This window comes from Manacus vitellinus, unplaced genomic scaffold (genome assembly GCF_001715985.3).
Source record: "Manacus vitellinus isolate BGI_N305 unplaced genomic scaffold, ASM171598v3 scaffold_2_pilon, whole genome shotgun sequence".
Lineage (NCBI taxonomy): Eukaryota > Metazoa > Chordata > Aves > Passeriformes > Pipridae > Manacus > Manacus vitellinus.
The window spans coordinates 3,245,808-3,272,679 of NW_021940208.1; the positions used below are offsets into that span (position 1 = coordinate 3,245,808).

The 26,872-nt window shown below is 36.0% G+C and overlaps 1 protein-coding gene across 8 annotated transcripts in view; it reads left to right on the plus strand.

The window, feature by feature from the left end:
- Positions 1 to 26,872, plus strand: part of DLG2 (discs large MAGUK scaffold protein 2) — a 999,038-nt gene that overhangs the window by 725,921 nt on the left and 246,245 nt on the right. For 5 of the 8 annotated variants that reach the window (XM_018071067.2, XM_025894987.2, XM_018071060.1 and 2 more), the window contains one exon: positions 10,604 to 10,759. The exons of the other annotated variants lie outside the window; for them this stretch is intronic. In XM_018071067.2, the coding sequence (XP_017926556.1) occupies positions 10,604 to 10,759 (156 nt within the window). The remainder of the gene's footprint in view (positions 1 to 10,603; positions 10,760 to 26,872) is intronic. 8 annotated transcript variants of the gene reach the window in all.

Below are 26,872 nucleotides of genomic sequence, written 5' to 3' on the forward strand. Positions count from 1 at the left end.
AATCTGCTGTGGGGCACTTGATGAGTCCTCTTCTCCACTAGTTGCCACAGGGAGTGGCTGCAAAGGTATTTGTCACACTTCTTTTGTGGGCAGGAGAAGCTATAACATGGGGATCACCCTTTAAAACTCTTCTAACAGCCTCTCATCCAAACATAAGGAAGGGCTGGATGAACATGGATAACTAAGCATAGCTGGAAAGAAGATATGATTTGTAATGGTTTGGAAACCTCCTGGATAGTCTTTTGGGTGTCTCCTGGATTGTATGTTGTATTACCTTGCTCGATAGCCTTCTCCCAGCACGGCTGTGCTAATTTGCACACAACGATTTTGGTAAGGCTTTTGACACAGTCTCCCACAGCACTCTGAAAGCTGGGGAAGAGTGGACTAAAAGAAGAGAGTGGGTTGGGAACTGACTTAACCACTAGGCTCAAAGGGTAATGATCATCCCTTGACATCTGTCGCGTGGTCAGTGATGAGCAGAGTAGCTCGGGATATCTGGGGTGTCAGTGAATATCTTCATCAATGACCTAGATCATGACACACAGTGCACCCTCAGCAAATTTGCAGAGGATAGTAAATTAGGAGGGAGTGGTTAACATGACAAATGGCAGAGCTGTATTCTAGAGGGATCTTGATATACTTGGGGGCTTGGCCAGAAGAAATCTCATTAAGTTCAGTAAGAAGTCTGCATCTCAGGTGGAAGAGCTGCACATGGTTGTACAGGCCATGAAACAAACATCTGAATTACAGCTTCATTGAAAATGACCTGGAGGTTACTGCAGACACCAAGCTGAACATGGACCCTGGAGTGGACTTTCACTACAAGTCAGGTAATCAGCATACCAGGCTATCTTAGGAGAAACATGGTCAGCAGGAAAAGAGATTATTTTCTAGAAGACTGTGACCAATTCACATTCTTTGAATTTAAGAGCTGTGGAGATGGTCCAACAGATTCTCAGAGCCCTAGATCACATGGACATTACAGGGGTGTTGAGGGAGCTGGGACTTGTTTAATGTTGTGAAGACAAGATTGAGGGGCAACGTTAAGAGCACCCTATAAGCACTCAGTAGCAAAGATGATGCAACCAAACTCTTCTTAGTAGAGAAGAGAAGCACTAATGGCCACAAGCTCTAGCTTTGGAGATTCTGATTTCAATTTGAGAAGGAATTAAAACACCAGATGGGTAGAATAGTGCTGGAGCAGTGCTTGCTTAGAAGGGTTGTGAAATATCCACCCTTTGAGATTTTTAAGATTTGGCTAGGTAAAATTATGGCTGATCTAATGTTGTCAATAATCCTAATTCAAGCACAAGATTGAATCAGATGACCTACAGAGATGCTTTCCAACCAAATTTTTTATGGTAGTAGGAAGAAAAAATAAAGTTTTTTTGTTTGTTTGTTTGTTTTAGTTGTTTTGTGGAACATTTATTACTAATACAGCTGAGAGAGATGTCACAATTTTCTCTTTGGCATATTTCTGCCTTCCAATTTCTAGAAATATTGAAATTACAGCCTAAAAATCCTGCAGCTTTTAGGTGTTCTTTTCTTCTGTCTTTAGTGAACAACATCAGGAGAAAAGACCCATAAAAATAAAGAACTACCATCTTAAGGTTTTATTTCCTTTTTAGGTTCAGAAAATGGTAGCATCAAACTTCTGTGCTTCAGCTGATAAAAAATTCACTTTAACATTTAACTCTGGTTAGATATTAAAGATTCATGGATGAAAAAGCTGAGTTATATGTTTTGCTGTGGAAAGCATGTTTGATTTTTTTTTCATGCATTTTTGTAAAATAGCATTTTCTGGGTGGGGAAGAAGTGCTGGGAATTGGAAGGGAGAAAAAGCAGAACCAGTAAATTGAAGTCTCAGGAGATCTCTTTCTCTATATTGAAAGTAGCGTTCCTCAATTGTTTCTTGTTTACTTGTCTAAACTTGCTAGTTGAATTGACAATATTTTATGGAAACACTTTTAAATTTCGATTCATACACAGATTTGACTTTTCAGTATTAAACCATTACAACTAATATTATGGTTTCTGTGTTATAAAACTGTCAGTAACGATGGTTTTTGGAAGCACAGCAATGGGATAAAAGAACTGCAGCTTTTAGCAATGAGTCCTGAAAACTGTTCTTTGGGATCTTTACTGAGTTGACTTAGATCATCCACTGACAAGATATTCTGCATGTTTTTAAAGTGTACATTTGCTGAAAAGGGTCAGCTGCATTTCCTTCAAGTCTTTGGGTGGGTACATAGTTTAAACTCATGTCTCTCAGTCAACAAAGGTCTTTGCTTGCTGTAGGTAGAACTTTCAAATGTTGAATTTTACACCATGTTTTTGACCTGATGTTACCACACGTGTGATGAGTAAAGATACGTAAAAGTCCACTGATAGAGTTATATGAACATGACAAGTAATTATGAGCTTTCAACAGTCATTCACCATGCCCTAAAGAGAATAAACTATATGTAGTAATATGGAAAGACCGATAATGCCTTTTGTTTATTCTTCTTATTAAATAACTTGTAAATTTGGCAGATTAAATGTTCAAGTTAATATTTTAATACTCATGTTTTGCCTGGGGCTGGATTTTTTATCTAGGAATAGCAAAGGTTTTATAACTGTTTTGCTTTAAAATTTAGTGTAAATTATATCTGTTATTTTTAAAGTAATTTTAATTAACCACTATTATTATCAAATTAAATTGCATTTTGTTTTAACCATACCAGTTTGGTCATTTAAAGGGATGGAGAGAAAATTATATACCTTAGTTCATGTTCTATTCTATTCTATGTTAAAAATTGCTGTGATATTATATTTTAAATACCATAATATTCCTTACAAACCTTCAGAGTATTAAATTATGGGAGCCGATGAAACTGAATCCATACAGTATTTCTACTCTATTTACGAAAATCAATCTAAAAGCTAACATATATGTGTCTTTAGAAAAACTGCAGTTCATTTATCCTCCAAAATGTATTTAATATGTTTTGCAGTAAAACTCTTTCAGATTCCACACTTACACTGCAGTATATCAAAGCTTCTCACAATTTTGTCATGCTGACTAGATTGTTTAAAAAATCCAGCAAAATTTAGCACAGCATTCCATGACCAAAGCTAATTTTTCTCTCTACTTATTTCTTCCATTCCTTTCTGACACAGAGACATAGTCAGGAGTCATTCTGCTCTGTGCTCTGAATGCCCTGTGCTGTTAGATTTAACAGTGAAGGGACTGGAGGAATAGAGCTAGTGTGTTTGACAAAGGATTATGGTGAGACTGGGTGTGAAAATGAGGGAGAACTTGTCACTGGTGCGTGAGAAAGGAAATCACAAGAGAAGACTGGTATTTAATCAGGGAAGAAGATTTGGATTTGGAAAGGGAATTCATAACAAAACAGAACATAATTGAAAAATAGATGAAGAGGCATGAAGAAACAATGGAGAAGGGCAGAAATGGATCTCAGGGCTACTGAGCCAGCAAATCCTTCAGTCAGTGAGACATGAGGTTTGGAATAATCAATAGTTGTGCAAGAAGACTAGGGCAAGGAACAGAGATAGAGAGCAGGTGGGAAAAGTTGCTGATAAGGTGCTGGCAGGCTCAGGCTCAGACATCTCTTTCTCCAGAAAAATGGAGAAGAACACAAGGTTTCTGGGGTTTGCATGATGCATGTTTGATCCCAGCAGGCAGTCTGTCATGATAGCTCATGTGCATTGTCTGTCTGTCTGGAGCATGCCAACCTGCTGCTGCTACTGGTTACTCACCAGTAACTCAAAAGTAGAGTTCTCATGCTCTAGGTGTTAAGTTGGTGACTCTGCTGATGATTACATGGAATTCAATATGGTGTCCGAGAATAGAATTTCTTCCTTGGTTTAGTCTTTGATCAATCTAAGAAATTATTAAAAAAAAATAAATTAAAAGAACACTATTTGAGTTACACATTAAATGTTCAGTTAAGGAAAGAAATGTTTTTTTCTGTAAATCCTTGAATTGTACCGTTGGTGAAATACATTCCTTAGGTTGAAGCATGAAATTGCTAACTTGTTATGCAGCTATTTTATATTATGTGTATTTAATACACAAATTTGATTTTAACTAATTGTTAAACTTTACAGATGCGTAATTGTCAGACTATTTTTTTTTGTTATTGAAATTTGTTTTAAGCATAATAAGTCTTGACTTGGGAGAATAATTTATATTAAAGTAAAAATTTAGCTATTGTCAAGTCACCAGATAATCTGTTATTCCTGAGTTATCCTTGCATATTTAAACAGGCCTGTCAGAGATCCCCAAGTAATAGGATTTGACTGTTTCTAATACATCTAGTGGAATCTACTTAGAACTTAACACTTACAAAAAAATTAATCAAATTTTAGAATCGGCTTTAGTGCTTGTATGGAGATTTTTGAAATGAGATAGTAATATTGGCAGTGATAATGCACACAGAAATTCTAAGTAAAATTCAACAGTGCACAAAGGAAAAAGATAACCTTAATTACATACTACATATATCATGTATCGTTTATCATGCCCATGAACTCTTAGAGCAGCTCTTACTGCTTAAGAAAGACACCTTGGGGTGACTGTGATTAGTTCTGTGACATTGTCAGCTCAGTACTCAAGATCAATCAAGAAGGCAATTAGGAATGAAAACAGGATCTGATAGGAAAGGACAGGAGTGCAAAATATAATAGTTTTCTCTATGAATCTGTCGTGCATCCAAGTCTTGAACACTACATGGAGACAGCTGGAAAAACCTCCAGAAGAGGGTGACTGAGATGAGCAGGGCTATAGCATGGTTTCCAGGGGAAGGTAAATGAGAAATAATTCCAGCATAGAAAAAAGATGTCAGAAAGAGATAGAGCAGATAACTGTGAAAGCACCCATGGCAAAGAGAAGGCAACAGGCAAGTACTATTAGCATTTTCTTACAACTCAGGGATTTTACAATGCATTGCCAAATTTAAAATATAGAAAATGGAAGTTTTTAAAATGTTACCGTATGTTATCTATGTCCAACCAAGTAACAGGCTTACAGTACACAAAGGTAGAGCTTTCTGGATGTATCACGATCAATTTGTGAGGTTCAGAGCCACAGGGTGTCATGAAGCCTGAGAATATAAAAATGTTCAAATATGTGTGAGAATAAGGCCTGATTCACGGTGGACAGGCTACTGACTACAATTTCCTTGGATTTAGTTTCTGGTCCATGTGGTCCTTGGTGATTTTTGGCAGCTGAGCAGGGAAGGGCTGTTCTGTACTGGCCTTATTTCCTAAATAGTCGCTGCAAGGGACTAGGACCTTTGGTCTGACAGTCTCACCATTCCTATGGTGAGCCTTCTTTTCCATTACTGCAATAGAAAATATTTTTTTTTCAAATTAGGCAGTCATTTCACTTTATAATTCCTAATGGCTAAAAATGAGTGTAGAATTGGATGGAGAATAATAAGTTCTAAATTATGCTTACACTTTCTTTTAGGTCGTTTCATTTGAAAACTCCATTAAAATGTTAAAGTAGTATTGTTAAGAGGAACAAGGCAATCCTTACTCTTCACTACTGTGCTAAAAAATCACTTGTTTTGCTGTTATAGAAAACTTTAAGGCATATGAAAATAAGAGTTAATAATGGAAAAGTTGAAAAATTATTAATAGTAGAATTTCCAGGTAGAACAAAGGTACTGTACTTCTATATTTTCTCCCAGCTCTTCACATTCCTTTTCTGTCTTTCATCAAGTTGAAATAAACATGTCATATCAGTCATTTGGTCTCATTTAAATTGCCAGGACACAACTTATGGAATAAAATCATCTTTCAGTTCTAATTTACCCTATTGAACAATAAGGTATATGATTCTCCTAGAGAAAAAAAAAAGTTGGAAACTTGTAGCATTGGGAGATTTTTTCTGAGACTGAATTTGATGTTTCCTGGCTATAGCCCTGCATACTTATATGCTATGAGAGTCTAGCTGGTTTCTTTCCATGTCATAAAAGGTTTTAAAATGTTTTAAAAACTGAAATCGTTAACATTTAATGTGCTATGTGTTGGCAACTGAAGCCTTCCAAACAGGATTCTGCAATTAAAAAAAAAAGTTAATTTTAAATTGAGGACGCTGAATGATGGTGAGGAGAGAATGGTTTTTAATAATTCCATTTTCTTATAACTTCTGTTGTGCAATTAAGTCAGCCTGAAACAATAACACAATGATGATCTAAACAAGGAATAATAAGGACAACAACCAACTAGGAAGATTTGCTTTCTTTATACAATCTGTTATGAAATAAATAAATAAAACCAGTGTCAGATCAATTTTCTACCTCCCACTGTTACTGTTAGCTTTTCCACCAATTAGTTCCACCTTTCTGTGGGAATTGTGCCTTATTGCTGTTAGGTCTGTAATGAATAATTCCAGCTTCATGCTACAGTTTAAAATCTTACCTTTGGTGTTAAGTGACTCAATTCTCTGTCCTATGAATTGAACTATTTAGGGAGGCATGTTCAAGCCATGCTATGCTTGCTTTTACCGCTTGCATTTTCTGTTGCCTTTCCTTTGCTATTATATGCCTCATTCTCATGCTGACATAATTATTGCTGTACATCCAGACCTACTAGTTGCTGCTATCACTTATCACAAAACTTGGTTTTTAGCTCACTGAAGACAATGATAATATATGTTTGTCACTAAATAAACGGTTTAAAGGCAGAAAGGGAGCAGATCTGCTAAAGAAGAAGTTGCGGCAGTAGCTACTTATTTTTCAGAGTAGGCCCATGTTACAGAATTACCCTTTAAAAGAGATATTACAATTATCCAAGATGTATATCATAATATTCACTCATTTGGCATTTTAAGGGGATTTTTTGCATAAGTATTAACAAAAATTAAGGTAATGGACAAAAGAAGTTCCATAATGTAGTTCTTTGTTCTTCCTCATAATAAAAATTACAAAAACTGCTTAGTGTTTATTTTTAAATAAAACCTCTGAAGCTGTACCTGCTGTACCTGAAAGCGATGCAATTGCACATAAGTTAGAGTGAATCTGTCATTAAATTATTTATATCTAGCCTTTACACTTTTCTTAAAGCATGCTAAATGACTTGCTACATGTTTTTAAATTCATTTGAAGAATTAATGCGTTATAAAATAAGGCATCAATGTTTATGTTCAGCCTGGCTCCTTTTTGCCAGAAAAGTTGAGGTGACCTTGACTGTATTTTTTCAGAATGGCACATTAGAAACTCTTTCTAAATAACATTCTCATTATCCCATGCTTTGAGAGAAGACAATCTGTTTCTGTCATAGCACTAGAGAAGATGTGCAAGACAGGATTTACCAGCTGGGCTAATCCCTTTGGAAAAAAGTTCTTTCTTCTTTCTGTGAGGGGAAATATAAATGACAAGAGAAGATACTGCCTTACAATTATTTAATAAAGCTGGATCTTTATAATCTTTTTTTTTTTTAATACAGGATTGATGTCTTACAAAGTAACCTACTATTGTAGGGTTTATTATTATTATTATTATTATTATTATTATTATTATTATTATTATTGTACTTTGCCATAGAGAAGGGGAAGAAAATCAGGAGGATATTTGAAGACAAACTGTTGCAGCAAGTATCTCGTATTACTTAAAGTGATTAGTGGCCTACATGGAACACAGTTTGTATGACCAGGACAGTGATCTGGCCCATATGTTTTATGCATTCTTCTACTTTATATTTTTTACCCCAGCTTTCAAATATTTTTGAATTACTTAATTCATATTTACTAAACCAAACTGAGAGAGAAAATAACTTTATACAGTTATATATCCAGTTATCCAGGATCTGAGCTGGACCCTGGATGTTACATATTGCTTTTTTTCTGTCAAGTTCTTGCTTTTCTGTGCCAATAAAATATGCAGTCAGAGCCTAGCTACGCAGCTGATAGCTGCTAACATATTCATCTGAATAGTGTGAAGTATTAAGTATGAAGGGATCTACTAAAGGATCAGTGCAGTATGGGATCTCAATGACCTTGAACAGGGTAGCATCTGATGGGAAATAGGTGGGTATGGTAATCTCAGACCATTTCATAGGCCTTACAGGAAATGCACTTTTAACTGGAATTAACTGATACCCTGAATCCTATTCTAACCCAAGAGTCTAACAAAGTCCAAGTTTTAAAAGGATAAGAAGTATGAATTCATTTTCTTAACCTTAAGACCTCTCTCTTCAACTTAAATATGGGTTATGCTGTTAACTAGGTCATGGTATCACTTATATAATACCAATGAGTAGAGGATTTTATAATCAGTGCTGTGACTTGTTCCAGTTCCTTGTTATCTTACCACCTGGCAAGAGGGACTTTGTGTTTTTATTTGAAGGACTAATTTGATCTCAATGTCTAGGTAGATGTTGAATGTTTAAGTTCATTTTGCTTTTGCAAGCAGCTTGTAACTGTCAATTAACAAAGAAATTCCTCATATCTCTCCATCTCTCTGGCATGATTTGTGTCTCAGCACAAGGTTGGATTGTCACTCACTGATGACAGTGTAATTTGAGCATTCACACTATATTCAAGGGGTAGCAACAGTCTCATGTCATGTACAACTCAGAGGAGACAGTTAACTTGGATATAGGAAGCTAACAAGTTGTTTGTGGACTGGTTAGTGTTTTAAGCCATGGAGAAATCTACAGTTTTTATTCATCTTCCTCCAGTGGGGCAATATTTCTCTAATTTTCTTAGTAGGTATCATTTATATTTGATATTTGTACTTGTTCTTTCTTATATTGCTTAAAAGCAAAAGTGGTTTCTGAGGGAATAAAAGACAGTATTGGACAAAAGTGAAATAGAAGTGTTTTTTGTATCTGGATTTTATTTTTTGTGGTATTTTTTTTGTTTGTTTGGGGGGTTTTGTTTTGTTTTCTTTTATATTGAAAGCAGCAATTGATTTAGTTAATAAATTATTAAATCCAACCCTCTGAAAAAAGTGCGAAATATGCTGATAAAAAATGATTGCAACTTTCAATATTTTTAAAGGGATTTTACTAAATGCTTGACAGAATGCTTTATAACCAAATGAGTGACAGCTTTGCTATTTTTCTATTTGGCAATCTTAAATTACCATTTTTTTGGCTGTAAAGTTTTCCCTGGGAAAGTCAGGCACAGAGAGTTCTCAAATCATGTGTCAGATTGCTATGAATAATGTTATTAACATTGAGTGAGACCAATTTTTGAAGTAACTACTTCTTTTCCCCCAGAGGACAAACCTAGAAGCTAAAACCAAAGGAAATTAGATTCTCTGTATCTGCCAGCAAATCCATGACTGTAATAAATTCTGGTACCTGTGAAACTCACAGCACAACTCACACCCATGTGAGGCACAGTGCAGCCAGAAGAACAAAAAAGTTTCTTAACTTCTTGGCCTTGTGTTATTTTCAGGCTTCTGAAATAAGATTTCTATCTAGCTAATACTGTGTTACAGTGATTAAAGACAGTGGCATACCCTGGATCTTCTGGCAGAAGCAAGCATATGACAGCAATTGCATCTTGGCACTCTTTAGAGCAGAAATGTCAGGAAATGATGAGTCAGGGTTCACTCTGCCAGTGGGCCCTGGTGTCTCTGCTGGGGCCAAAAAAGTAGTTGGAGAACTTACATGGTGGAAATGTACTATGTATGTGGTGTGGGTTTTTTTGAAAACTGCTGGATGTCTCCTGTGGATCCCCGGCTGGTTGGTACTAAAGGCTGCATTCCCTTCTCCCCTCTCCCAGGTGGCTCCTGGGAGGGCTGTGGTAAGTATTGACTCTCCCAGATGGGTGGCTGGAGAGAAATTTTGGTTTCAGGGTTCTTATTCGTTGTATCTAACTTCACAAGCTGCTGTCTGTAACTTGGAGCAGCATTGCAAGTGCGATTGCAGTGACCTTGTCAACGAGGTTGACTGTTTCAGATGTGGTCTGCATAATCAGATTTTGAAGGCTGAATCTGAAAAGAGAGCAAAGAACTCTTGAAACGCAACAAATTGCCTGCCAATGAGATGAATTGCTCACACTGTTTGTTACCATCAGTGTTATTACAGAATATGGATCAATTTGACCACAACTCTACTTGCAAAGCCCCAGCTCACTGGGGCAGGAGTATGTTGTATTATAAAGTAATATGTCCTTCATCTGTATCATACATTAATGGGTAAAAAATATTTCTTTTCAGATAATAAACATGTTTTCTTCTATGCTGTACTCAAAATTAAGATCACAGAAAGCTGTGTAAAAGTAATGCTGTTTGATTTAAAAATAAAAATAAAAAAAGCAAAAAGCAGAGTATGTGGGAAAATTCTTCACTTTCTCCTCTTCAGAGATAATATATTCCCTTTCAGTGTCACACTTCCTATAGAGCAGTTTTATGGTCCACTTGTATTGTGTATATCTTTATATGCAGTTACTTGAATGCCATACTACTTTTACCAAATTCTAACGATTCCTTTAACAACACACTTTACTTGCCGGAAAATCCCTACTGAAAAGGTCTTGACAGATTTACTATGCATGCTTTTAAAATGATTGCTGTGTTTGCTCTATGTTCTCAGCAACTAATATGCACCTGATCTTTTACTCTTGTCTCTGTATCACCAGGCCTCCTGAACCTGTTTACAGCACTGTGAACAAACTGTGTGATAAACCACCTTCTCCTAGGCACTATTCCCCTGTCGAGTGTGACAAAAGCTTCCTTCTTACAGCTCCCTATCCCCACTACCACGTAGGCCTGCTCCCTGACTCTGAGATCACCAGGTACTGCATGCGCTTCTTCCTCACCTCCTTTGTTAGAGTGCATGAACATCACTGGATTTATCTCATAGTTTGCATCTTCACCATAGATCTTTTTCTACAGCTTGTGCTTATTTTTTAACCATGCTTTCACATCTGTACCACTGGAAGATATATGCTGCCTTGGTATATAATTTTGGTCATCCAAATCCAGTGATGAACACAGGCAATGTTTTGATCCATTGGAATGGTGCTCTAAAATAGGTTACATAATATGTATCACATTTTACAACTGAATTCGGTGTTTGTTTCTCTGTGAGTATGGAAGATGACTAAGACTTCACTGAAAGCTATAGTAATTTGTTTTGATTCAGTCACTTTATTTCTGTTTCGTGCATGCTTAATTCACTGAGCATCTTTAGGTTTATAGGGCAGTTGCCTAAGCCATTTTGAAGAAATAGAGCAAAAAATAATCACCTCCCTCACCAAATCAGTTAAGAATGCATCCAAAATTTAGCATTTCCGAGGCTAGCTGTGCTCTGAGAGGACAGTTAGTAAAACCTAAAATGATGAAACTTTCCATAACTGAAATAATGGAAGACCTTCCTAAAAAATATTGTCAGGGATTGCCTCCTCATAAATATTTAATGAAGAAAAGTATACTATCCAAAACTGTATGCTTGTATAATCCAGCTAATCTTCTATAACCTACAATGATTGTAATAAATATTTGTATACAATATTTGGGAGACAGAGGAATATTTAGGCACAAATTTTCAAGAGTATTTCATTTGTTAGGAAAAATCTATTATCTTTTATATTCTAGAGGAGAAGAAAAATAATTGTGTTTGGAGGTTTGATCACAGACATTTTCTACAGAAAATGTTTTTCAAAGCAAAGAGTAATGTGGGAAGAGAAGAGCAGAAGTGTGTAAATGGAAAGTAAAACGGTAAACTGATGTAAGATACACTAACAGGAAAGAAACCCCAGGGATTAGGAAAGCAGCTGTGAAAGACATTTCAATGCTATAAAATAGAAAGCTCCATTAAAAAAACAATAGGACAAATGCTAATGAATAATGTGACAGATGTGGCAAGACCACACAGAAGATGGCAGTTTAGTAGAATGAAAACACTGTAGTTTCTAGAATTTATAAAAGATGCTTCGTCACTGGTCAAAGTGATTGGTCAAGCTGTTCAGGCCAGTGCAAGTTTGAGCAAAATACATTGATTAGTACAATGTTATAAAAAGGTATAAATATTTGCACAAGGGTGCCAGGAACTAACAGATCTACTCACAATATTATAATTTCTCTGCAAATATTACCGTAAATGGAATAACTGGGCAAAAATTTTAAAATTACTTCAGGTCTTTAGGTATAGTGTACAGTGACATATGAGTAATTTATCTGTGCATCACAGTGCTTTTGTGTGTTTAGAATGAAACAATGGAAGAGTTCATTACAGAAAGACTCTTAAAATGGTCCCTTTAGAAGGGAATGGTCCAGCGTGAACTAGAAAGTTGAATAAGCAGGTTCTAGAGGATTTTGGGGCCGTAGAATTTCATGGCCTGCTAACCACGGAGAGAGCCAATTCATTGCCAAATGGTTGGTCTGTATAGACATAACTATCACGACTATGGAGATAGGTTGGGGGAAAAGGATGAGTATGTTAGGGCTAATTCCTGCAACCACATACTTAGATGTCAGTAATCAGTGGAGCCCTGCAGAGCTCATAGAGCTAGGCTGTTTTGCCACCTGAAGGTATAATTCTGTATATCCTTTTGTTTTATTGTTGATTGATTGAATACTTGGTCATCAGATATTTGATGACCTAACATCAGGATTTAGAAAGCTGGGTATTGTTCTACTGAGTGTCAGTTAACAATTCTCTTAAAGAACAAGGTTTCATTTAACTTCATTCTACTTTGATGTAATATTAAGCTCTAGTCCCTGTATATTTAATCAGTTTGTCTAAATCAACAGTCAAAAAAACCTGCAAGAAGAGCACAAAATATGGGAAAGGACACAACTCATGGTTAAATGCTCTGCACTATGCTTTGCTACATGCTGTGGTAGAGGCAACTGATTACTATAATTTGTACTTCCTTCCCACTGTGAAATAACATTCAGATGGAAAATATGACAGTTTTCCATGTTCTCAATACCATCATCTTTTCCACAGGACTCTGAATAATTGAGCATGGAGGAAGACATTTGAAATATTATTTCACCAAATGCCTTTGTTGAGGAAAGTGACAGCTTTACAATGTATCATGATTCAATTTCCAAATGGATTCAGTATTCACAGTTGGAGAACAGATTTTAGAAAAGTATTGATCTCATTTTAACTGTAATCCAAGTGGCTGTTTTTGCAAAAGTGTGTAGTGTACACAGCCCTAAATTTTACAAAGGCATTGTGTCTCAGGGCTGTATTATGTTGAGTATTTTGAAGAATTAATCCGATAAAAGACTTCATTTTAAATTGACAGCTGTGATACCACCATCCCTATTGGAAACTGTACTAAAAAAATCTTCCAAATATTGACCAGGTATTTTGAAAGGTCTCCCTTTCCTCACCTGAATTCCTCGATATTAAACACTTAAAAGATCTCCAGTCAGAAATAAAAAAGTTATCTCTCTGTCTTCCTGCACACTTTCTAGAAAGAGTTTCATCACCATTTGTCAACCTCAGGTTTTGGTAGCTGCAGTTATTGTTGTATCTCAGTGCTCCAATATTTAGAATCTACTGTTGATCTGCAAGAAATTTAGTTTGACAAATGACTCTTCCGAAGGAAGAGGAACATGATGCTGTGTTCTCCCAACTGAAATGCTTGTAAGCCAACCAGCACCTTTCAAATTGCTGCTCCAGATAATTTGTCAGCTACTCCTCAGATTATTGTTTTTTCAAGGCTCATTAACTTAATAGGCTGAGAATTCATAGGCCAAAGTTTTATTTGCCTATTATAAAATCAATTTTATAACCCTTGCTTTTATGGTGGCCTGTCAGCTCCTGGGAGATTTGGAGGTCTAGAACAATATACTTGCATTTTAGGATAAGTGTAATTAGTTTTTTGATGGAATTATCAGTTCGTATGAATTGACATTAACAGGGCTATGTCAGTGTGCAACATCTGAAAATCTGTACCATCGAAGGCACAAGTAGAGAGACAATTTTTGAGTAGCAAGTTTTCCTTTGTGGGAATGGATGCAGAGTATTCATTTATGTCATTATTGAAAGTTATGCCTATGATCAGAAGAGCATGGGCAGTGAAAGGATATCATAGTTCATGGATGTAACACTTTCTACAAACATGAGCCTTTGTTTCAGCACTAGGTAACACAATATATTGTGTTGCAAGTCTTTTTATTCTTTATATTCACATCTACAAAGACACATTTTAAAAATGCTTCAGTTTTGCCCAGAACTAACTTCGCTGTCTTCACTGAAATCTTTCTGGCACTCTAGTTGCCAGGACAATTTTTGTTAAAGGGCTGTCCTGCTATTGTTGGCTTTTTTGATTTTTTTTTATTCTATAGATATTTGCTTTTTTTATAAGTCTTTGATCATGTGATTGAATCATTTTTATTTTTTTTTTTAGTAGATGTAGGGTAAGGAACTAACAGTTGGATTTCAGACTTTGTAGTCATGAGAGGAAAGCTTGGGAACATGACTCCTCCCAAGAAAATAAACATTTTGTACATGTTTAGTCTAGCTTTTATAAACTTGCTGATCCTCCTCGTGGTGCTTGGGTAGCTGGATTGAAAGTATCTGGCTTACTTTTCAAATCACTATTAGTTTTTTGAAGCCAGCTCCAGTTCTGGCTGACACTGTGATCTGCAGTATTAGCAAGGTAGTTAATGATTTTGTGCTTTGTTTCCCAGTCTCTAAAAGAGGTTTAACAATGATCTCATAGAGCTTTTTGAAAAGTAATCCTGTCAAAGACAATAACATTGTATTACTAATGGCAGTTTGTGTTATTATTTAATTACATAAATTATTTTAAGGTATTTGATGAATCAGATTAATGACAGCACATTTTGGAACCACCACTACTTTCTTATCAGTGGGAATTAGAGAGAGAAGATAACACTGGCACAAGGCTCTAGAGCAGAGGTTTTTGCAGAAAACAACATTCCATTAGCATAGGCATTCAAGGGTAACTGAGCATTGTGTAGGTCTTAAGAGCTACATGAACAAAAGTGTGCTGAAATGGATACAGAACATATGGCTAAGGAGACTATAATGTTCAGAATCTTAATGACGTGTGGTGCTTCTTCGAGTGTGCTACTTCCTCCAACTGGGCACACAGGGGTCACTACACTCCAGTAGTCTCTGCAACCAGAGTAATGTATCTCTGCAACCCTAAGTACTGTTGCTTGTGGTTCCCTCACTTAATTTTAGAGATTGCTGGAATCCCTCCACAGGCTATGCAGGGACCACTCAGGTGGTACTGATTGCTTTTCACTGACCCTGAAAGGAAGTTAAGGTAGCTGCACTTTAAGGTGTGAATAGTGAGTCTCTCTGGTGCTCATTGCTACAGTGCCCTTTCTCATTATTAATATCTGAGCAGCCTTTTTCGTCACGATAACCTGCTGGGAACAAGCTTATTGTCAAAATGATGCATATAACAGTACTTGCATGTGGCTGCCTTCCAGGGAGGCTCTTGTCATCTTTATTGAAATTCACATTGTACAGGAGTACTCATCATCCCCTTTTCAATCCCATGTGTTTAATATGGGAATTATACCTCCCAAAACACATCTAACCATATTTTGTCTTTTTTGAAATGCCTGGCTCCTGAAAATGGGATCTATCAAAAAAGCAGTAAAAAGCAATGATATTATGAAATTGAGTCTTCAATTTGCCTTACATAAATACAACTACCTTTCTTGAATTTAAAATTAAATTCTACTGTTTAGTTGTATTCATTTACTTTTTTTTTCCCCTGTAGAAATTTCAAATACTGATTACAAAATGGGATATTAGTCTGTTTGGGGCAAATAGATTTAAATACTTGAATATTTAAAATCAGAGGACTGATCCATGTTTAATATACAATCCAACTGCAGACAGGAAGCTTATATATAATAAAGAACCGCTACTAAATAGCATTGCTTAAAGACAGTGAAGGGGAATAAGTACACAATTCTTTTTGTGCATTTTTGAACATAAAAATAGGCAATACTGAGGCTCAGCTTATTCAGCGTCAATGGAAACAAATAAATCTTACAGTCACAAAGGAAAAACATCTTTTGAAAATGTAACATACCTGGTTGAAATAATTCTTGGTGAAGTAGCCCTCTAAAACCATAGGGTGGCATTTTAAAAAGTGAACATTGTGGCTTTGCCAAATCACTTTGGCAAAGTGATTTTTAAGGCAAACCTATACACAAATTTGGGCATTCAGAGGCACAGAGCACATAGGAACCCCCAAACAATTTAAGACATTAAACTGGTCATCACAAAGGCTGGCTTAGGTGCTAATGTTCATGCTAATGGGAATTGAAGTACATTGTTATTGTTGATTTCAGTGAGAATATGTAAGTGCTATAGCCTTCACTCCCTAAACAACATCTTTAGCAATTCAAGCACCTCTTTAACTCCTAGACCTTTCTAAAAATAAGCTTGGAGACCTTGACTCACACACAGGAACACACATCACAGAAGATGACAAGATGCAGCCCAGATGCATACAATCACATGCACATTGTGGTTGACAGGATTGTGCTGCTTCTGAAAACAGCTACAGATCTCCAATGTTTTATAGATGTAAGGTAAAACAAAATCAGCATAAACTGTGTTGATTAACTGTCTAAAACTTAAATGCAGCATCTCAATGTAGATTTTCTCTGCTTGTAAATCAGCCTCCTGAGGCCTTTAAATTATTTAGGATCTTTTAGAAAAGATAGAAGTTAATTGTGGCTTTTCCTTATCACTTTCAATTAGCAAATTAAAAAATCTTAACTGGAACAGTTTCCTATAATTTCTATTTAATCCTGACTCAAGTGTTCTCTTCAAGTAAATGATCCAGTTGTATAACTGTGAGAGTTAATGAAAGAAAGATGATGCTGTCTTTCGGCCTCAGCTCTCATGTTATTTTGCATGGATGAATCTCTGACCCTAATAACCACAAACATTCCTACAGACTCGCTTATGTATTTTCCGTTTTTTAATGAGGAGTTTCTATTTTGGATGCTATTAATGTAATTGTTAGGAAGATGCAGCTTTTAAAAACTCAGAGAGATGCTTGCAGGAGAATCTTAACCTGCAAAGGTATAACATCTCTACAGTTCATGTGTTTAATTACGTAAAGTTATAGAAGCCTTTCAGGTTAAGATGGGGTGTTTCAGGTTAGAGTGCTGGACTTTATTAGCTGTTGTGCTGTTGACTAATTCTCTTTAGTTGAGCAAGTCACTTAATTCTATTTACTTTTCTATCTATCAGTAAAATAATCTTAGTTGTATTGAGAAGGATAACTAGTCTCATTAAACAGAATAGAATAAAATTTTAAAACAAGAAAAATTTAGGTGTTTGTTCCATTCCATCATTTGGGAAACGTTTTATAATTTTTTAATATGGTTTGACATTTAGAGACACTGTGTTTTCGTGTGCTACAGATCTTTTATTCAATTCTGCACCCATGGAAATTAAACTGTATATTCTTAGGTCATAAAAAGGACAGAAATATTAACTCGGTTCAGTTTAAGTAGCAGTATTATGTTTACTATGTCTTTAGAGAAGAAAAAATATCAATTCTCAGTAGGAAAACATCTTTAAATCACTAGTATTAATTTTTTTCTGCTGTTATGATTACAAACAGAACCACAGGGGAACAAAGGAAAGATGTCTCCTTTCTTTCCATGTGTATCAGCAAGCTCTGAAACTCAGTATCCAAGTCACAGAAAAAGCTCCCAAAGTATAAAGAGACAATCCCTATGTATGTTTTTTTTAATTAGTGGTGAAGACTGGAACCAGGAGACTAGAAAGGTATCTGACTATTTTTAATAGGTTTGTGTCTGAGGAACTTGGCCAGGGCATTCTGTCATCTGGTATGGGGAAGTTGAGGTGGACCATGACCCTCAAAATTGAAGTTTTACCTAATGTCTGCCTCCGAGATTGCCATTCACCACTAACACTGGCTACAGCACTTTCTGGCTAGATACAAGGTGGGAGTGATGCTTCAGTTCCTAACCAAGTCTACACAATAACTTTCTTGTTTGAAATGGTCCTTTCTGTGAGACACGTTACTGTTTTCAGTATATGTAAGCATGCTCTCAAACATCTTGTTCTGGTCTCTCAAAATCCCCTTGAAACAGTTCTTCCAAAATGATAGAGCACTAAAACTCCAGATACAATGTTCAAATTCTTCTGAGTGTTGGGAGAAATTTAAATCCACATTTTTATTATTGGTTCAGTATCTGGTTCAAGTATATTCAGAATAAATGACAAAAATTTGTCAGAAAGTGTCACTCTGCATAGGGGTGCTACAGTAACAAGCTAATGGACCCATTAATTAATTCAAATCTTGTCTAAAGTGATGAAAGTGGTATTATTACCTGACAACTGTCTAAAGCCCACTATGAGAAATGGGCTTGGAGATTTCACTTTCATTCCAGTGGACAAGTTTCCACATCATAAAAATCATCACTTCATCTGTCACAGCAATTGCTAGACTCTTGGTTCATCAGAAAAACCAAGAATAAATTTAACCTGGAGAACAAATTACTCTTTTTACCCCAAGAGAGGGTTCTTTGAGCTAAGAAATTAAATATTACTGTGGAGACTGGGTAAATAAAGACATCCTATGACTCCCCATATGCCTTCTCCCCAACGCCTGTTGGGAGAAGAATCGTTTCCATGGGTTGTAACTACAGAGAAAAGAGCAAGAAAACTTCCTGGCTAGAGCAAAGAGCTAGGAACTGAGAAATTTATCTGTGTCACTGACAAGTTGTATGGCCTTGGAAAATCAAGAATTTCCTTCAATTTTGTCTGGTTATGAAATAGGTGATGTGCCCACAGACACCACCAGCAGCCCCTGGAGTTAAAAATATTTCTAACAGTTGGAGATGTGCAAGATTTTCTGCACTGTAGAAAAAAAGAGTGATCATTAGTACTAAGTGGAATAAAGGGAAGCATCGTGGAAAGAAGGTAGGATCTCATTAGAGCAGTGCAGTTTATCAGGGAAATGTGAGACAATTATAACAGTAATAATGAATCTTCCCTCAGCCCAGCACTAGTGTTGTTTTGCACTACAGTTATCCCAGTGGAATAATGTAGTGCTGACTCAAGCCCCCAGATTATTTTGTATTTAATTATCACCATTTATTTTTCTGGATATAAGCTCTCTATGTAGATGCTTGCCAATATGTCCATTGCTGTTCATTTTGTCAAGTAAGGTCTGACTTTGAACAGGATATATCTAAAAATGTGTTTGTGATATGGAAATCAGAAGGTAGCAGTCTCTGAGTCTGTGCTAGGCCAATGACACTGCAAGACTATTTGAGGACACTGTTGTGGAAAGCATTGCAAAACTGAATGAGTTGTTTAAACTTGTAGCTTAAACTTGTAGTTGCTGATTTCACAGCACTTTACTTCTTCTGTCCAAAAAGTATAAAATACTAATTAATGGAATAGTCAGAAGCACAAAAATACTTAATTTAAAAAAAAAACTTTCTGATATTTACTTAAAAATTATTTAGCTTTTTGCTTTTTTTTCCTTGTAATCTAAACCCCTAAATATGTAGCCTGCAGTGAGATCTAAATATGACTTCAAAACTTAAAAATTTCTGTTGTTGATCCCACTTCGGTTCAGAATCACAGAATCATAGAATCAGCCGAGTTGGAAAGGATCTCTGAAATCATCAAGTCCAACCCTTGATCCAACACCACCGTGGTTACTAGACCATGGCGCTACATGCCACATGCAGTCTCATCTTAAAAACCTCCAGGGATGGAGGATCCACCACTTCCCTAGGCAGCCCATTCCAATGCCTGATTACCCTCTCTGTAAAGAATTTCTTCCTAATATCCAACCTAAACCTCCCCTGGCAGAGCTTAGGACCATGCCCTCTTGTCTTACTGATAGCTGCCTGGGAGAAGGAACCAACCCCCACCTGGCTACAACCTCCTTTCAGGTAGTTGTAGAGAGTGATGAAGTCTCCCTTGAGCCTCCTCTTCTCCAGGCTAAACAACCCCAGCTCCCTCAGCCTCTCCTCATAGGACTTGTGCTCGAGTCTGGACCTGCTCCAGCATCTCAGTATCCTTCCTGAACTGAGGGTCCCAGCACTGTACACAGTACTCCAGGTGAGGCCTCACAAATGCTGAGTCCAGGGGAAGAATCATTTCCCTGGACCTGTTGACCACATGTTCCTGATCCAGACCAGGATGCCATTGGCCTTCTTGGCCACCTGGGCACACTGCTGGCTCATGTTCACTCAGAGTTGGAAGGATAATTTATATTATCCCAGTGGACTAGGGTTGTGTCTGTTTGGAGTCAGTTTCTCCCAACTCCAAAGCTCCTTTAAAATTGTATTTTTTTCATATGTTAGTTCAATGTTTTAAAAGTGTGTGTCTGCAGGAAATAACAAAGTTTTACTGTGGAGAAAAACAGAAATGTTTAAGAACATTGGTTCATTACTGGAGGCATTTCAGACACCTACTGTGCAGCTCTAAGTTTGTAGAGCTCACCTACCACTATATTACTTCAATACTTGCATCTAAAATTTCCCCCAAATGTAATTTAAAAAAAAAAACCACACGAAAAATGAAAGCTATTCTGAATTATTATCATTATGATTATTATCAATGTCCCCACACAAGAGGGTGTCTTTCCTACTACTATTTGTGAAGGACGTTGGGACCTGAACCAAAATCCTTGGAAGTTTGAAAATACTGAAACCTTATTTCCAAACTGAAAAAGTGAAGGGGGGAGATTTAGAGTTAAAATTTTGGCAGTGTAAGTTATACTGTTATTGTACCTCAACATAGCTTCTTAAATGTCAGAGCATTTATACTGTATTGATTTAAGAAATAGTACAGGTTGGTCAGGGGACAGGTAATGCAGGAAAGGGAGGGCAGAAAGAGGGATGCTTATTTATTACACGCAAATAGGGGGGAAATGCAAAATCCTGAGCTTGAGTTTTTGGGATGAAACACTGAAAAGGCAAAGAAGAAAACTGCCCTTGATAAAACATATGTGTGTATGCAGAGGCATTCAGTGACTATTTGCAGTAGTAGGACAAAGGGACGTAGGAATTCATCAAAAGCCATAGTCATTATAAGCTGCTGTATCAATATAAAGTCCCTGGAAAAAGGTTTTCTTTTTGTTTTGCTAAGAAAGAAATGAAAAAAAAAACACACACATTGCAGTTACAAGCTCTAAACATCCCTAAATTTTGTGAAAGTCTAGTTATGCAACTGACCTTTTTGTGTTGAACTCAAATTTGCTTTGGGATTTAAAAGAATTAATTCTTTAAAAGGTTTTTATTTCATTTTTAAAGAACAGCACTAGAAGCAGCTAGCTTATCTGATTTTTTTTAAAATAATGCTTATAGTGCATAAGACTACTGAAAAAGCAAAGTCAGTGAAAGATGTTAAAATACATTTTTTTAGCTGAGAAAGGGAAGAAAAAGTTTTAGTTTGACTTTCAAAATTAAAATTTCAATATTGTTAAGGAAATACAGGAACAGAAACATTACGGTCCCCAAGGAGATGCATAGACAATGTCTTTTTCCAGAGTATTTCCATACTCCACATACAAAATGCATCATTCCACAGATAATTGGAGGTGCTTGGAGGTGCTTGCTGCATCTTTTGGGGATCATTATAGTTCTTTCTTTTGTGTTGTTGAAATCACTACACTGATGAAGTGAGGAGCAGGGAAAAGAATACAACTCTACAGTCTGAGAGTACATTTGTGTATATGGTTTTGCACATCACAAATTGCTTTTTATTTGATTACACTGATTTCTGACATCAGAATTCTGAATATCAGTGACTGTATCCACACAAGCTTTCCTAAAAAGCAGATTGGAACCCTCATGTGTTACACTGTGTAAAGAGAAAGCATATCAGTACGTGCACCTGAAATGCACTGCAGCCCACATGGGTGGAGTACTCAATGCAGAAGCCAAATAGCACTTGCCACTACTCACTGATAGTATGGTGCACTTGTGCAGCCCAGTGCAAGACCATAGTCCTGAGCTGTTCTAGCCAAGGTAGGCTAGCTAATGAAGCAGTCTAACCTGCTGTCAATAAATGCCCACATTGATTACAGCTGACTTGGGTGTAATCAGCAACATGTGTAGACAGTTCAGTTACTGAACTGATGCAGATTGCTTAAACTGTAATCAGAAATCTGAGCCTGTTCAAAGTACAGTGACTAAGAGCTGCAGGTAGGAGGACTTATGTAGTATCTGTGGCAAGAGCATGGCTATACAGGCTTGGTTGGAAGTAGAAGTCATACAGGTTTGGTTGGAATACAAACTCACATAATACTGTCATTGCACCATGCAGAAGAGAATTTGATTTTGACATTTCGGATTCAGCAGTGTGAGTGAATTTTGCCAGTTTTTCATATCAAACGTTTACAACCATTTCCTGTATTGTACTATTTCATTCAAAGTGTATAAAAATTCTTGTGTTACAAAGACATCCAAAGTACATGATGAATTCATGAGTGTCATTGAAATCACAGGTGCTGTCTAGGATCTTGAGGTTCAAATGACTGAAATTTCTTCTGGTTGGTATGTCCATGGCATTTAGAAAGGGAAATATGCAAAGAGGGAAATTTACTCCTGATGGAAATTTTAGTTTATTTTTTCTAGTTGATTTTGTCTGGTTTCCCAGATACTTTTTGAAGTTATCACTCAATAATTAGCAGTCATGTTGGTATGCCATGGATTACAGAACAGGTCTTTCAGCTAGGGTACTCTGAGGTCGTTGTTTGGAACAAAAAATCCAAGATTCACACCATACTGGCAATAAGAACACAGGAACCATGGTCAACTGATTTCTTTTCCTTGGCTTTCCTATTTTTTTTTTCTGATACAATCTTGTATGATACCATAGTGATTTGAATTATTTACAAGAAGGGGGTAGAGTTTTGTGTTTTGACAAAAGTGGGATTACACAGGGGGTGTCCACAAAGGAAGATCAGTACAGTACCAAAACCAAATCATATCTCAGCAAAGAGACTGAGAATTACATGATTTTGTTAGAGCTAAACCAAGAATAAACATGCCAATACAATATTATAACCAGGTTTCATGTCAAGGCTGACTCCCAAACCACATGACATCATGATTTATAGGATCTTAACAATTATTTCTCAATGTATTTGAATGTTCTACTGTGTATCCTTCATAAAGACTAGCATCACATGGCAAATAAATTCTTAAAAGATTGGTAAATCTATTTGCCATTGACTTTAATCAAGCAACATAGATTGTTGCTGAGGAATTAACTTTAAAACACAATGCTGCAATATAAAATTGTGGTTTTAAGTAAACACTATTTAGCAAGAGGTAGGAGTTTTATAAAAATTATTGTAAAAATGCTCTTCACTAGGACAGAATATGCTGCAATGTTTTCACATTGGATTTCTTTAAGTTTGTCCATATATACCTTTCATGCTTACATGTTCAAATTTTCCAGTTCTGCTATTCTTGCCTTACTTTAAAATGAAAAAATCAGTTTAGTTAGTGTCAACTAAGAGAAATACAACATTGATGCAACTTAGAAAATGACAGGATTTCTTCAGCTTGCACACAGAAGTGGTAAATAGCACAAATTATAATTTTAGTCTTGTCTACCTTAATATTGCTCCAATCATTATTAGAGTTTGAATATGTCATTTATCTTTGTTTTCTTAGAGACAGGAAGCTGGCAAATGGAGAGAGGTCCTAGAGGAAATCCTCTGTGAGGCTAGGAAGTTTCAGACTCGCTTGCCAAAAGGAACAGCAAAGAATACAAATCAGGAGTACCTTGTGCAAATTCAAATTTTAGTAGTGAACATATTAATTTAAATCAGTGAAATTATCTTTTTGTAAATTTGAGAGAGCCTCATTTGAGTCATAAAATTAATCAGTGGAAAAAAAGTGGAAGCTACCATCTGAATATTGGTTACAGGCTGATTAACCAATATGCAGGAATTTCATAGTATTGTAAAGACCCTTTATACTTCTAACAAGAAAAAGGAAAGGGAATTAAAATAGGTCCTAATAAATTTATTTTAAATTATATTAGCATTTCATCACTCAAGGCTTAAACCAGTCTCTATGTAGAGAATAAGAAAAGGTGCAATGTAAAAAGAAATTATGTAATATTTTCTTCTGTAAAATGATGGCAGTTTTACCTCTGTTCTCAATCTGAGGTGTGCAGAGGGTAACATTTACTGTAAGAATTTTTAGTAGGTCTGGATTGCCATCAACAAAATACACAAATCTTTTCCAGCACTCATTTACACATTCCACAGTCACATTTAAAGGGAAGAGTTTTTGTTTGTGACTGATGTGTAGCAATCTCTGGTCAGTATATAAAAGGATTCTGTAGCTACACTACTTATCATACATTTAATAAGATACAAATTTGAGTTAATTTAGATTCCTGAAAGGTGTAGAATATCTCCAGGCCTGTCTCTGTCCCGGAAATAAAAAACAGCAAGAAACTGTTCCACTTAACTTGGGTACAAAAATTCATGTTTTATATCCAGAAGTAACAAGTGAAAGAACCTTCTTTGGGTTTCTTGATGTATATTTACCCAATTTGCACTGGTTAAAAAGATTATTATTCAAACAGGTATTTTCTACAATTTTAGACTTCCCTGATAAGTTGGACAAGAGGCATAGCTTGGAATAAAGTAGTACATCAAAGGAATTCTAAACACAGGAACCTACTGCCATGGAATTTCCTGCCAATCTAGTGAATTCTAGATCTGAAAATATGGATGACCATCCAGTGCATGGGCTTACTCTCTATCATTTTTTTGTATCATCTAAGAAATCCCTATTTCATATGTGAAGTGTTCACATATTTCAGGGTATTCATAGGTTTTAAGCAGAACTGCTTTGTCCTTCAAAAATAACACATGAAGAACTGAAACAAAATGCTGTAATGCTAGCTCAGTTTCTGTGCACAGGATAAACATGGGCACAAGATATCATGTCCAAAACCAGCTTCCTCATGTGGCTATTTCTTTTTGAGTGCTAAATGACAATGGAATTCTGGTTTTTGTGCTTGTTAAAGTTAGATGAGTTGCTGTTATAAATCCAGCTGTGACCATTTGTATTGATTGATTCATGTTTCCTTGTGCTTTTCTGTACGTCTGTTATTCAGATGTTTTCTCTTAAGCAGCAGTATTTTAAATCTGAGTGTACCCAGTGCAATTGGTTCTGGCCAAAACATTTGGGAGTCAAAGTACAAAGGTACTTGCAGAGAGAAAGGATTAGTTGGTAGCAGCAAAGAGAGACTTACTTCTAGATAAAACTCTTTATCTAGTAAATGAAACCCAAAAATAGAAGAAACATGGAAGTATCTTCACACCAAAATAACCTTGAAATAACTCAAGAATCTGAGGTTTGCTGGCTGACTGATGAGAAAGTTGTAATTATAAGACATTATCTCTAACCTATAACAAATACTTGAAAAGTTTAGTGAAGGAAACTCAGACTGTTGTTCAGAACTTATGCTAGTAAGTATTATGGTGACATTAAATCGGTTCCCAGAAGGATCACAAATTAACCGTTTGTCAGCTCAATCATGTATAAGTGCTTGCTAATTTTGCAAATCTACTAAAACCAGATTCCAATCAAATGATTTATCTATCAAGTTAGTAACTAGACAGTTCACGTTAATGACTACCACAGGTTTAGAGTAAAATTCTTCATAAATTCCCTTCACAGTTCTTTCCTAATTAGCTAAATATCTATTTATAGATTGAATTTAACAAGCACCTTTAAATAAATGGTGGTTTATATGTGAGTTTAGGAGTATCAGGATTGACATAATGGAACATATAAATAATCTGTCTACCCTATCATTCATCTAATCCAATCTATGGCCTATAATCAAAGACAGGCAAAATTAATTACTAATGTGCTTGGATAATATTATGGTGATCTTCTGTGGGAAGTGCTTATGCCTGACACTCCCACTGTGAGTAACCCCAAAATGAGAAAAAGTAATAGGTTTTTAGTTTTTTTTATATATCTAGTTCTAATGTATGCTTCATCCTTGGACCTCAAGGCGTAAAACACTGAACATTTCCCATGAAATGTTAAGTCCAGTTTCTATCAAATTAAAAAGATTCATGATTCATGTAGATTAGATTAGAAACAGAAGAGCTTAAACTGTTGAATTTCTTCTGCATTCTTTATACTTCTGCATTTTCAAATTACCATTCCTTGCTGTTTATCTTTATTCAGTTGGAATGTTGTTTATGTGCATTATGTTATTTCTGCATTTGCTTTTTTTCTCTCTGTGTATTTTTCTAGGATTTTTTGGTTTGTGTTTGGTATAGCTGCAAATGCACACTTGCATGCTGGACTGCTTTGAATGACAGAGAAAGTGAGACTAAATAGCAGCTTATGTAGGATTACTTTCTCACATCTGCTGTGTTAAAAAAGACACATTGAACCCACATTCCTACCTTGCACAGAGATAATGTATATCCAAATAGGAGGGATAACATTATCAGAAGGTATCACACAGGTGCCGTAAACACAGTACCAGGAGACACTGCAATATCGAGTGTGCTGTTCTGATGGATTTTAAATCACAATCATAAATTAATGTTCTTTCTGTTGTGATAGTTCTTTTTGTTTTAATGAGCCACTTCTGTGGAAGCTGAATGTACTCCTTTTCTGCCTGTTTTACTGTGACAGTTACTGTAATTCAGTGCAATGCACACATGAAAGTTAGTAAGCACAGAGGAAATAATCTTGTTCTTATACAGAAACAATATTAAAACTTAAATTTCTGTAGGTTTTTTTATTATGCAAATATGATACAGAATCTCATAACATAGAAATGTTTGTTTTAAATCATTTAAAGTAATTGTTATTTTTCATATGCTTTATCTTGAATGAGTAACATTTACTGCAATGATTCTAGCATGAAAAGAATTTTATGTACTTGT